Source organism: Lates calcarifer, linkage group LG21, assembly GCF_001640805.2.
Source record: "Lates calcarifer isolate ASB-BC8 linkage group LG21, TLL_Latcal_v3, whole genome shotgun sequence".
In the NCBI taxonomy this organism is placed as follows: Eukaryota; Metazoa; Chordata; class Actinopteri; family Centropomidae; genus Lates; species Lates calcarifer.
In genome coordinates this window covers 15393205-15406599 of record NC_066853.1, presented here as the reverse complement: position 1 = coordinate 15406599, position 13395 = coordinate 15393205, and the positions used below count along the sequence as shown (strand labels likewise).

Below are 13395 nucleotides of genomic sequence, written 5' to 3'. Positions count from 1 at the left end.
TTATGTAAAGTAACACAAAGGTATATTGTTCCATAGAATAATGCATCCTCTCTTTCTCTGCAGCCTTTAAAGTGTCATAAAACAGACTGGAATACACACTCCGTCAAACAAACAGCAGCTTACTGGCCCGAATACTACTGTATAATAAACATAAACTAAATGATGTTTTATCTGAGAATTATTTGTGCCTCAGCTATAAAACCCAAAGTGCAGCCAGTTGAGTATAGGTTGGTCTCACCCACATGAACTAACAGACTATAACCATAAAAGAAAATTACTATAATATTCCTCTAAAGTGTCTGTGGTTCTCGGTGGTGAGTTTATGGTTACCTCACCGCGCTCCATGGTGTTTTACACTTCCCATGGTATCACTGTAATATTCCCTCAATATTCCTACTGGGAATTACAGTGTGTCTTTGGTGCTCAGTGGCAATCCACGCGGACAGTAATGCAGTTTTGAAATTAAACAACAACAAAAAATCTCCAAAGGTATCCGTGTAATATTCGTATATAATTTTATAGGCCTAGATGTCATTGCAACATAATGCAGCCCAATATGATAGCAGGCTCCCTGCTTGAGCCCTCCCTCCGCCTCTCATGTGTCTACATTTTCATCCCATGGCCGTCTCTAGGTGATTTAGCGCCGCCAGTCTCAAGCAGGTGTCCAACATGGCGATCACGGGGAGCGGATCTCTCGCTATTTCTCTCTCTGTTTTCGTGATTTCAGCCGCGTTTCTTCACAAAGGTAAGTTTTTTTCCCCTTTTTTTCACCCCCTCGCTTTGTCTCGCGTGTGTCTGTGATGCAGAATTTACTCCCGTCCACAGCTAAAGCCCGAGGAGTACCGGGGAAAAAGAAGTTGTGGTGCGTTTGCGCGCTAGATGCGCACAAGCTTTTTTCTCTCTTCCCCCCCTTTGAAATCTCAGCATCACTTTCTATTGCTCCGATACTGCCGTCGACTCCGAAATAACCTCGCTGTTTTCCCGACACCGTAAGGGCACTTATCTCGTATTTTAGCACTGATTGAAAGGGTGTTGTCCTGAGTTTTACTGCAAAGGCTACAGAGGACCGCTATAAAAAGTAATGTTAGTGCTGCACAATTGCATAGGCGGAGAGAAAGTGACACCGGTGATGACCGACTGAAATGGTCGCACAGTATTTCAGACCCAGGGCAAGTTGAAGGCAGTGCTCACTGAAACGTGGCTCTTTATTATCAAATGCTGAGATTTTCCGGCTACGGGTAGAACGCGGGCTCGAACGCGCTCGTATCCTTTTTAGGCACACCGCATAAACCTTCACAGTCCAAACTCATCCCCACTTGTCTTTTAAACCCCCCCCCCCAAAGATCTCTCAAGTCTGCGCTTCAGGTGCGCTTTGGAGGAAAAACACGCATTGCAGCTCTAGTCTCGCTCAGTGTCCTCTGGCCGCACAACTGCAGCCCCTGATGCCAGTGTATGTGCGCGCGGCGTGTGTGTGTGTGCGTGCGTGCCTGCGTGTGTGCAAGTCCGCAGTCTTCACTTCTCTCCTCCTGTTAAAGTGAGGCTGGAGATGTAAATCTGCCATGTAGCTGTTAGATGGGGCTTTTGCAGCTTGCAACCGCACGAACCCAACCAAATGTGCGCGACCGTTGCAGCCCCCCCCACCAGATCTGATCATTTCCCCTGTCATTCCACCGCGGTTGCATCAGAGTTGCATGCGTCAGTGTCTTATTATTTTTTTTCTCTCTCTTCTTTCCCTGGAAAACGTATCCGCCGACAATACTGACGCATGTGAAACGATTAAAATGTCAGCGAGCAGCCGCTTTAAATCCCTCCTAGCGGTAGGATGGCCATGTTGTGGTGTTGTCAACCCCCCGGTTGTTAAAACGGAAAGCAACAGTTGAGATGACAGGTTTATACTTGAAGCCCACTTGAGTGACTTCTCAGTGGTTTAATTTCTATTACCATGAGTGCACTGTATAAAATCTGCATCACCCATCAACAGGTCTGGTGTATGTATGTGTGTGTGTGTGTGTGTGTGTGTGTGTTGAGAGTGACAACTTGCTCCCAAAATGAAGTTAGAAGTTAGAGAATTAATTTTTTTTTCCTAACAGTGGGATTGTTTTTTCTTTTCTTTTTCCCATTTGTTCCCTTTTTTTTCTCCTCCCACAGCTCACTGCTTACCAGGCTTTCATTTCACAGTTGTTGAATTTATTATGGTCTGTGTTGAATAGCGGCTGAATGACATTTACAGCATTGTCTAGCGTCTCCTTGTCACATTAATTTAATTAACCTCTCAGTCAAATAAAATAATGCATCATGAATACGCAATAACCTGGAGCTCAATAAACCCCGGGTTGCAGTGTGAAAACTGATGCTGTCTCATGGTTCAGGTAGAAATCCTCAAGCCAGAAATGGCTCTGATCTGACCTCAGGTTTTCCATTTGTTTTTTCTTTGTGCCAGCTTCTGGGAGCAAAAAGAATAAGGGCCCGGGCTTTCACTTTGTGAAGTGCTGACAGTTTGCTTTTTGACAGCTTCCTATTCTTCTTTGTTAATATTCCAGAATCAGTGCATTTGAACTTTGTTTCTGTATCTGGTGTGAGAGGAACGATCCAGCTAACTGGATGGGTTTATTATAAAGATACCAAGGAAAGTGGGTTAATTAAAGAAAGACTGAGGGAGAGGGAGACAGCTGATCCAGGACATCATGAGGGAAAGTTGTTATAATGAAGCTTAAGAGCTGCCTCGGCCCGAGCATCCTGTTATGAAACGCTGAGACTTCGCATTTTAACAAAGAATGTGTTTAGCAGTATTTTCTCTCCCTGCGTCTCCCGGGGCTCGGCCTGTTGTAGCATATCAGATGGTCGAATTTCAGAAGGTTGCATAATCCCACTTATTGCCAGTTTAAAGTCATTCGTCAGGACTGAGTGATGGTGAAGTGGATCAATACGAGCTGTCATGAAGCCTCAAGGCGCCACTGAAGGACAGGGTCTCAGAAAAAAAACAAAACACACAAAAAACAAAAGGAAACATACAGTTGTTAGGGTGCTCTTGTTTGCCAGTTGGCATGTGACACAGTGAGTGATTGAAGATGTCCGTCTCTGGCTGCTTACGGTGGGGTTTGGCTTTGAAACGGATATTGCTGAAATCAGCTGGCAGTGTTCTGCTCTGCCCTCAATTTGTGTTTGTCTGTCTGTGTTCTTATTCCCTCAGTTACTATGAAAAATGTCAGCCTCCTGGTGGTTTTTGCTTTTTTTTTCTTCCTGTCAGTGGTGCACATTTAGGCCTACAGGAAGTACTTGTATATGCACATTACTGTTGAGTGCTAATGATAAGGTCATTAGAAGGAGCAGAGAACCAGAGCTAGCGGTGGTAGAGGTATTCACATCCTTTACTTAACAATGAAATTGTAGCAACAGTTTATACAAATATGGTCACTGCGATCAAAAACTCGCTCATTATGCAGAAATATTTCCCTTGTGAGTATTTCTTACCATACAGTATAATATTTCCTTGGTTTTATTCACTGATGAATTAACAGTATGTGTAAGCAGCAAATTAATGGAGGCTAAAGGACAATATTTGCTCCTCAAATATGGTGAAATATTAGTATAAAAACATAAAACAGAGTAATTCAAGTGCAACTACATCAAAATTTTGCTCAAGTGCAGCATTCACAAGTCACAAGTCCTTAGTTACAGTACATCAAATGTCATAAAATAAAAAATAGTCATCACAGTTTCCTAAAAGCTGAGCTGACCCCTTTAAATTGTTTTTTTGTCTGATGGGCAGTCAGAAAACCCCACAGTTTGACAGTTCACTATCAAACAAGATGAAGAAAAACAGCGAATCCTTACAGTTGAGAAGCGGAAGCCGGAGAAGGTTTGACATTTTTGTTGGAGAAATGACTGAAACAAATAATTGATCATCAGAATTGTTGTTGATTCATTGTCTGTAGATTGGTCGATCAATTCATTGAGTAATTGTTTCAGCTCTCAGCGTCATCTCTGCTCTCTCTACTGTCTGTATAAAATGGTGCTGATAGTACAGTACAGTACCATGTTTCAGTATAAATTTAATACTGCACTTAATGGCCCGTTGATATGTGAAGTATTTCATCGCCCGTACGTTGAGATCACCACAGTACATCATTTGTAACAATAATATACTCTTCTATTTAAAGAAATTGAATTTATTGCTCATTAAATTTACATTAAACTCTGCTTAATAAGGCTCACTCTAATTGCTAGATAATGCATGGCACTACTTTATGTGGTGGCAGCTAATCTTACTGTTTGAAAGGGAGGGGCTGGCAGCGAATTGGCAGCTAATGCATGTGAGGAATTTAGCCATTAGTAGCAGATGTAACAAAGTGAGTCATGCGGGCTATGCGGTTATCATTTCACCGAGGACATCACACCTCCAGGCTGTGTTTGTCTGCCGTATCCGCTCTGAATTTTGCTGCTGTGCGTCTGTGCGAAGGCACACAAGTTCTCGCCTGCAAATCGAATATATTTAAACCTGCCTGGTCTGTGCATGGCAGCACGCGAGAGTGTGCATCAAACTTCACACTCTCTTGGAGATAGGTTTTAAAATGGACCCGAGCGCACGAGGCGCCCTGCAGCTCGCAGTGAATAGGCAGATTTCACTTTAGCTTTTGTCTTTTCGAGTCAGAGGTTGCAGCAACTCAGTCAGTTTACACAGAAAGACATAGGTTATGGAGGTCAATGTTGGAAAAAAAAAATTAAAAATCTCTTTCTGTCCTTGACTTCATATGTTTTTCAGTTTCTGAAAGACTTCAATCTCTCCTTAAAAACATCACCTCGGGTGCCGAGTGCAAGGGTTTCAGTCCACATACTTTATAGTGGGACCTTCAAGTAAATACTGTATCTGATTGTTTTGTCAAGGTCACAGGAGTTCTGCTGTAGACATGCTATTACTTTGAGTCATGTTGTAAAGATGAAAAAAATCAAAAATAAAGGAAAAACTTCCGGACAGTTCTATGCAAGGGATTTGTACTGCGGTGTCAAACTCAATGACAAACCGAGGACGATCAAAAAATGTGTCTGTCTGTCTGCGTTGAAATGTAGTAAACAGTCAATTAGCAGAAACAGACAGATGACAGGTCCTTTCATGATTGTGGGGACAGAAGCTTCCATTCATGACTGTGCTGTGGTAATGAGGAGGAGAGCTGATGTCTCTGCTTATGAATATGACATTGTTCTCTCTGTTCCCTGGATCTGAGAGATCTCACTCTATTGGCTGCGATGCTTAGACAGTGACAATCAGGTCTAAAGTGGGGGGTGGGGGTGGGACAAAACAAAACCAAAAAAAAAGGGAAATGCAATGTTTTTGTTTTGAGAGGGGCATAGAGTGCACATTAGTATGGGAGATGGAGCAATTACAAGCCACCATTAAGGCATTGGGGCAGTCAGAGCACAGTACTTTGGAAATGAAGAACACCATCAGGCAGATATTCTCCGTACTATAAGTCAAACAATTTTTTTTTCCTAACACATGAGTATCCAGCTCAGTAAAATGAAGATACTTAAAAAATGGCTTAAAAACGATCCCTGCGTTTCCACTTCGGTGTGTTCCCTGCGGTTATATTTGGCAAGGTATTGAAGATCATCCTCAGCCTGACCATTCATCTGTCTCTCACACACATCACAGATGCCAGTAATTGTGTTTTTTTTTTTTTTTTTTTTTTTTACTAGGGTTGGAGGAGATTCAAGTCTTGACACCTTTAAACCTTCCCTAAATTTTACCACAGTGTACTGCTTTGCCAGATCATTTTTGAAATGAATACAGCAGGGAAGTTAGAGGGAGAATCAGATTGCTACTTGAGTTTAAGTGCTGTTGCGCTGCCTCCTGCCATAAGATGATCTCATAAACGCTCCGTGATTCAAATATCTACTTAATCGCAAACTTAGATGTTACCTTTCATTATATCAGTGTCAGTTTTTCCCCTACACCCTTAGGTACCTCACTGTTGGCACTTGCTGGTTGTGTAGCCAAGTTGGGGCTTGTCGGTTGTCTAGTTGGAAAACACTTGCTCTTTGAAGAGGAGGTGTTGGGGGATGGATTCCATAATTTTATGAATGAAAATAATTTGCTGCAGCTGTATGCAAATCAAGAGTTTCTGGCTCTCTCTTGTTGTATGGAGAGACTAAGTTTTCAATATTAGATAAGATGTTATGGAGTGAATAATCATGAATGAACTGACAGAATATATGATATTACCATGAAGAACTCAGACAAGACAAACAGGGAAGAGCCTTCTGTGTGAAGCAACACCCAGTCACATTGCTGGGCTGTCAAAGCGACCGCTCTCACATTGTCAGGTTGTTACATGCTGTTATGAAAATATTGATCATAGCCACTTTAATACCGAACACATTAGTCCCTGATTTACCTAATGGGGGCACTAGATCTATAAAGTATCTGTATGCCATATCTCTCTAATGTAACTGATGAGGTTTTTATAAAGTGCATCTCATTGCTCCATTAGGGCATTTTCAGAAGTTTTTCCTATTGGGCTAAGCAGGGCCCCGAAACACTTGTTCACTTGTCAGATTTTGTCAGAAGTTGGGGATGCCTCTCACATTATCAAAAATTACACTGATCAGCCCAAAGGGGCGCTCTACATAATTTGCTCGCTCATCCATGTGTCATATGCAATATCTGAGACATCAGTTTTCTGATTCTCACAAATATTAGGATTTATTTCATCACAGCAGTCAAAATTACACACTTTGAGCCAAATGGGAACTGCACTTACAGCCAAAAAACTGGGCAAGAGCAGATTTCTCACTGATGATGGTCCAGACAGTGACTTCATCTTTTAGTTACTGTCGTCTTGTGATGGACCAGTCTGAAATGTTTAGATCGTGTATTTTAAGAAACCGTGCCGTTATTAGGTCACAGCCAAAGAGGAATTCACCAAAGTAGGAGAACCTTGAGAGTGGATGAGACTCGAACCAGAGCTCACAACATTAAGACTAAATGACTGCTGATCAATACGGAGGAGAGAGGACTCTTTCTGCAAGCAAAGACTGAATCTCTAATCAATAAATTCAGTTATCGAGCTCCCACTAATCCACTGCTCCAATTGGAATGGAAATGGTTCCGGTGCTTTAATCAACGGCTACGCAGTGTTTTCTAAAAACAGAGAGGCATTTTTTATTATTATTATTTTTTTGGGGGGTTTTGCTGCTTAGGGCACTTAAGCCCATGTGGTACACGCCCCAGCCATTCGGCTATGGGGGCGCCCCTAAACAGAGAAGTATTTTTGTCTGGTCCACCACAAGAAAAATGACCAACGAGTAGGCTCCTTATAGTATTAGTTTCCTGTTTTGGACACATTTAAAGCTATTGATATGAGAGGCTGTTTAGGAATTAGTTGGCCCATGCCCTCCCTGCTTTCAGACCAGTTCTTTACTACATCCACTACATCCACTTCTATAGAAATCTGAAGGGGAGAACTTTCTTCTATCTGGCAGAACTCAGTTGCACCTTACATTCCAGACAACAGGGAGAGTGGCTGCACCTTTCTGTCTCCTCTCTGGACTTGTCTGGGCAGATCTGAGCCTGATAAAATAACCGCTGTGTACTTAAGAGTCCTCTGTAAGAAGCTGCAGATAGGTGGAAGTAATGCAACAAAAGTACAAGTACTCCCTGTATCAGCGAGAGCCAACAGAATGCAAACACTACACTAATCAATAAATCTTAGGTTGATAATAGATAGAAAAGGGGGCTGCAGTTGCCATACTTCTCTGTGAGATAGAGAACAGAAATGTTAAAAAAAAAGATATTTTAACAGATTTATGTGTTGCTTATACACAGTGAGATGTTAGGACAGGTACTGTTCTCGCTAAACACCATCGTCCAGAATCAGTCAGTCCCCCTCTTGTCGGAGTGCTGTTTGCAAATGTATTTATGCAGACTGAATGAAATATTATTCCCTTACACAGCAGGATACAGCTCAACTTGGGGGACTACATTAGAATAGCCCAGTCCTTCCAAGTTTTCTGTGTTTCTTTTCAGCAGTGCCCCCTCTGCACCAGAACGCCCCTCTAATTTTGTTTGAACAATACACTCAGGGATGCCAGCTGGAAGGAACAAACAAGTCTTAAAGAAACAACATTAAATACACTACAGGACCAGAAAAACAGAACCCCCCTGTAATGTAATACAATGCAGTAGTTTGACAGTAAAATCTACATCAAGTGTTCAGTTTTTGAGTAAGGGTTATCGTCATTGATTAATCTGTCAATTGTTCTTCCAACTAATTGATGAATTGACAAAATGTCAAAACAATTACCCACGGTCCAAGATAATGTATTCAAATGTCTTTGTTTTGTCTGACTTATAGTCCCAAATCCAAATTACAGCAAAGGAGAGCAACAAATCCTCACAAATGAGAAGCTGGAGCCAGAGAATGTTGCTCAAAAAAACTGATAAATTCTTAATCAAAAGTTTCAAAGTTGTTTTTTGTCGTTTGACTAATCAGTTAATTGACTGGGACTAATGTTACCATCAGTGTTTGTGCACTGACACTGACTGCTGTATTCCACTGCATTACACTGATGTTTGTTCATAATATTTGCTCATTTGCATGTATGGAGAAGCAAAAATATAGGAAAGACCTCACAATGAATGTAACCCTATATGACAAAATTACAAACTGCAGAGTCAGAGTGACCACATCTGAGGTTTAGGTTGACATTTTGGGAAATACACTTATTTGCTTTCTTGCTAAGAGTTGGATGAGAGGATCGATACCACTTTCATGCCAGCTGCTGGTTATAGCTTTTTATTTAACATACAGATATGACAGCGGCATCGATCTGATTGTCTAAGGCTAGGCAAGAAAATAAATAAGTGCTTTTCCCCAAATTCCTTAAAGGATACAGGATTGTTGTTGAAAATAGAAACTCCAGTAGGGTTTTTGGAGTACAGTGTGGTTTCAGGAAAATGGATATTTTGCATCTTCATTTACTCTAGGTGGTACCTAATATACTAAGTGCATTGCTTGGGGGACAATTTGGCACATACGGTCAGGTTTTTACTTTTTTTTTTTTTTTTTTTTTTTAAATGCTTGCCAGTCTCGTAGTAGCAGCAGTTTTCAGTAAGACTGAGAATGTAAAACACAATTGTTACAGAATTTAGAGTCGATGCAGAGCTTTTCCTCTTCTTCTCAAGGTGAATCATAAGAAAATTTTTGATGCTGTTTACTCAGAAGAGAGCTGTTGTCTGACAGGTTGATGCTGCCTGCCTTGGGGGCATCGTGCTCTTGAGTTATCAGCGTGACGATAGACCCATCTTAATTACTCTCAGATACAGCACTATAATCTGTCATTGTCAGGCAGATCAAGACTGTGCAAACCAAGCACTAAGACTCATTCACCCAAACCAGGAGCCTATTGATTACTTCTCATACTTGAGTCATTGCGCTGCGGAGAGACACGGGAGGCAATAGAGCTAATGGAAGGGGGAAACTCAAAGTCACATTGTTTACATCTGAGATGACAGGTAAATGTATTTGAGAGGAAATATGGGCTTGATCCATTGGCTTCCAAATAGCAGTCTGTCTGTAACTAACAAGGGAAGTAAACCCCAAGCTGCCAAATGAACAACTGCCCTGCAGTTCAGACGGTGAGCTTACTGCATGGCAGCTTTTCTATTGCTAAATCAAACACATGTCTGTGCTTAGCATAACTTAAAGTTTTGAATCGATGTAACCTTTTGTAAAAATGTGGACATATGCACTGACAGAAGGATGCCTAACATCGCCACAGCACACAAATGCACCACTTCTGTTGAATGCTTGGGCTTTTGTAGGTGGTGAGAGTGGTAAAGGTTTGTTGTTTTCCATAACACGTGCTAACTATATACACTATCTGCTATTTACTAATCTTTATAGTATACGGTTTGTGTATACAAGAAACTAACATACTTATCTGTTCTACATTAACAGGACATGATACAATACTTGCACCAGCAGATGTCAAACTGCACCCTCACACGCCTCTGCCAATTAAACTTAACAAGGAGACTGGAAAATGTTTTTTCAAAAATGTAACAGTATTTATTTTTTTCTGAGGTGTTCCTGTTTCACACAATTAGTTTTAATTATCCTTTGAGTGCTACATTGTGGCAGAGTGGTTTCCAATAACAGCAACCTCAAATATCAACATGTTTTGTTTTTTTTTTTTAGTCTTCGTTTTGAATGTTTTAAATATACTTTTCTAGTGTCAACACACTACAAACTCTGATAAGAGTAAGTATGCAGTATGGATTTTAGACACATTCTGCATCTCCTGACAGAAAACATTTGTAAGTGTTTTAAACTCCTTCAACTACTATTGTTAGTATTTGCTTTTACAGTAGTTAAGGGCCCCAGTCCGTATTTGTATTAATCCCACAGTATTTGAGGTACAGTTTACACTCATATCTGCATTTTTATGTTTTTCATATCTAGCTGTGTTTTACAGTACAGGCCAGATTGACTAAAAACATCACAGTTTGCAGCATCAGTAAAAATCACAAGTAGTTTTTTTTATTCATGTATTAAAGGATGTGCAAATAGGTTTAGGGCTGATAGGTGAGCTAACAGTTTCAACCAAGACCCCAAAACATTTAAAGAAATTTAATTGCAAAGTTTGCATCTCCTCTTGACATATTTTTCTTTCATTTAACTAATTACTTTGTATTTAGTTTTTGTTTATGCTCATGTTAGGTAGGAATCTGTTTTTCTTTTCTTTTTCCCTTTTCTCTTTTCCCAGTGGGTTCTAATAGGGGAAGTTTGTTGACTCTCTCTTAATGAGCTGTGAACCTTAATGGAGACAGCAGAGCAATGTTTTTTTTTTTCTCCCTTTATCCTTATGTGCTAGTATTTGGTTTGTTTTGTTGTGGTTTTCGTATTTTACAGCACTTTATAACTTTCCTATTAAAAGTCTTCTACAACTTCCATTGTACCAAATGGTTCACACTCTAGATGGATTTCAGTAGCAGACCTCCATTAATGCTATTCATTTGTCAAGATAAGCCGATTCCACTTGTCAGATTTTCACCCGGAGTTAATTCTTTCATCTGTCCTTTGTTCTTTGTTCCACCAGTGCATCAAGAAAAAGAGAAGAGCAGTTATATTATTTCATATATAAAAATATTGTGTATTTTTTGATAGTTTCGTGATTCTTGTATGGAGTTTTATGGCTTTTAGTGAGAGACCTCACCCACTGACACGTCTTTCCCATTGAAGTTGCAGTACTTGCCACAGTGGCTAACATATGTTTCTGTATACATATATATGTAGTTTACATATCTGTATGTAGACTAGAAGCTCCAGCAGCTCAGTGTGAGAATAACAACGTGGTACTGCTGAGCACTCGGGTACACTTCTAGCAAGTGCAGTGACAGCTCTTGAGCAAGGGGGACCTTTGTGTGGACGGTGCTGTGGCTCACCAGCAGAAATCCATACAAGCTGGAGGAACAAGCAAAGTTCATTCCTCACACAGAGGTACTTCCAGTTCTTTGTGCTCTTTTCTGCAATCAGGTCTCATTTAGTTTTGACAGACCATGATGCTCCCATAAATTTAATTAGTCATTGTAAAGTCTGCGCCCCCTCTAAAACCGTGTTTCAATTGGTTTGCTGTTATCCTCCAAGGCAGGACACATGCCAGCACTCATTAGCACAGAGCTGCTGTTTGCAGAAAGAAAAAAAAAAAAAGGATTCAGCACCTATCTTCTTTGACTTCTTGCTTTTTATGCGCCTTGATGTTATAGCACAATAATGATTCAGTTTTAGGACAAAGGAGTTTACAGTTACTAGTGAAATATATGGACACGGTGGCTCAGTGCTGATCCGTTGTGTGCTGACACTTGGTCCCCCATGTAGTGCATGAACCATATATAGATTTTTTTTCTTGCAAGCTTCAGTGTTGCTCACATAAAAAGATGTCCCTCTCCTGTGAGAGCTGTCAGTCCACTTAATGGAGGTACAGTAGCTGCTTTTGCTGTATGCCAGTGCCTTTCCCTTATGTGAAAACCGAGGGCTGTAATTTCATGTGGGCGCGTGACACAAAGCACAACTTTGCGCTCTTATTTTCTTGAGGCACAGTGGTTCGTAAACAGGATCATTATTAGTGAGTCGTAAACAGGATCATTACTGGAATTGTCAGTTTACGCAGCCATAAACACTGTTTCATCGCCAGTTTGGCAGCCATGACTTAGTATCATGTAGATTCATCCAAATCTAACTGATTGCCCCTTAATAATAATTCAAATTAAAAAAAAGGAAAGACACAGTTTTTATGTTTATTATTATTCAATGTGTACAGTGTTATTTAAAACTGCCAGTCTGGTTAATATGTACATCATGATTCAGTGTAAAAATGGAGACCTCTGGCCTCTCAATATGCAACTTGAATTTGCCTTTGGTAGTTTATTTTCCCCCTGCTGTATATTTTCACTTGCAACTCCTTCACATTCTGGGCGAGTTTCCTCTGGGGAGAAACTCCTCCAAACTCTCCACACATTACCAAACTGTACGCCACAGTGGGGAGAGCACTGCTTTTAGAAGAGATGAGAGGACGTGATGTGATTTGCCCTGATTGTTACCAGCTCTTAACACTCTCGCCAGTGATGTGTGGTAATGGCTTCCGGCTAATTCCATCCCTGTTTCCATGTGCGACCACCACCGCCACAGATTTTGACTCAGACGTTGCTAGATCCTAAGGAGAAAAGAAATTTCTTAACTGAAATAGTGAAAGATGTTATAACTTTGGTTGCACAGAAGAAGCTGGATGAGAAAATGTGTTTTCAGGGTGTTAAAACCTGTGTGGTCTGGCACAAATACACCGCAGAACCAACACAATTATATCTACAGCTGATTAGATTTAATTTTATGTTTGTTTTATTTAGCACTTGCTCAATTCAATTTATTCACCAGTTGAAGTTTTAAAGAGTACATGCATCTAATGTTGTTAACTTGATTTTTAAATGGATCCAAGCAGAAGTAGAAGTTTAGCACCTTCAATAAGGTGTCAGACTACTGTTAAAGCAGTTTATATTTATCTTCTATGTATTTTCAAATGTAGTGGAAAGGTTGTCTTGGATCTCAGCAAGATGTATCTGAGAGAAACATGTGCCCAGTATTTTTACAGCCACACTCTGTGGTTTAAACTTACCAAATGAAAAGTTTTGTTTTGTCAGCATAAGTCAATCTTAACTCTGTATAGGAAACCTCTGTGGAAGACAGAGCTGCTCTGGTCTAAAAACAGATATCAATAAATGTAAACAGCGCTGGCCTAGGGATGTCATTAAAAAGAATAGCATGTCTAGACCTCATAAAACCAAAACATATTGTTATTTTGAAGCAGCAGGAGTTATTGCCTGTGAGCACTAAGATGACATCC

At 40.5% G+C, this 13395-nt stretch overlaps 1 protein-coding gene across 4 annotated transcripts in view; it reads left to right on the top strand.

The window, feature by feature from the left end:
- Nucleotides 1-610: 610 nt before the first annotated feature.
- The window catches only part of cadm1b (cell adhesion molecule 1b), a 132531-nt gene continuing 119746 nt past the window's right edge, over nt 611-13395 (top strand). For 2 of the 4 annotated variants that reach the window (XM_051065519.1, XM_051065518.1), the window contains exon 1: nt 611-745. In XM_051065519.1, coding sequence (XP_050921476.1) covers nt 670-745 — 76 coding nt within the window. In that variant the 5' untranslated portion in view covers nt 611-669. The remainder of the gene's footprint in view (nt 746-13395) is intronic. The other 2 variants (XM_018668257.2, XM_018668254.2) reach the window with 2 other exon arrangements.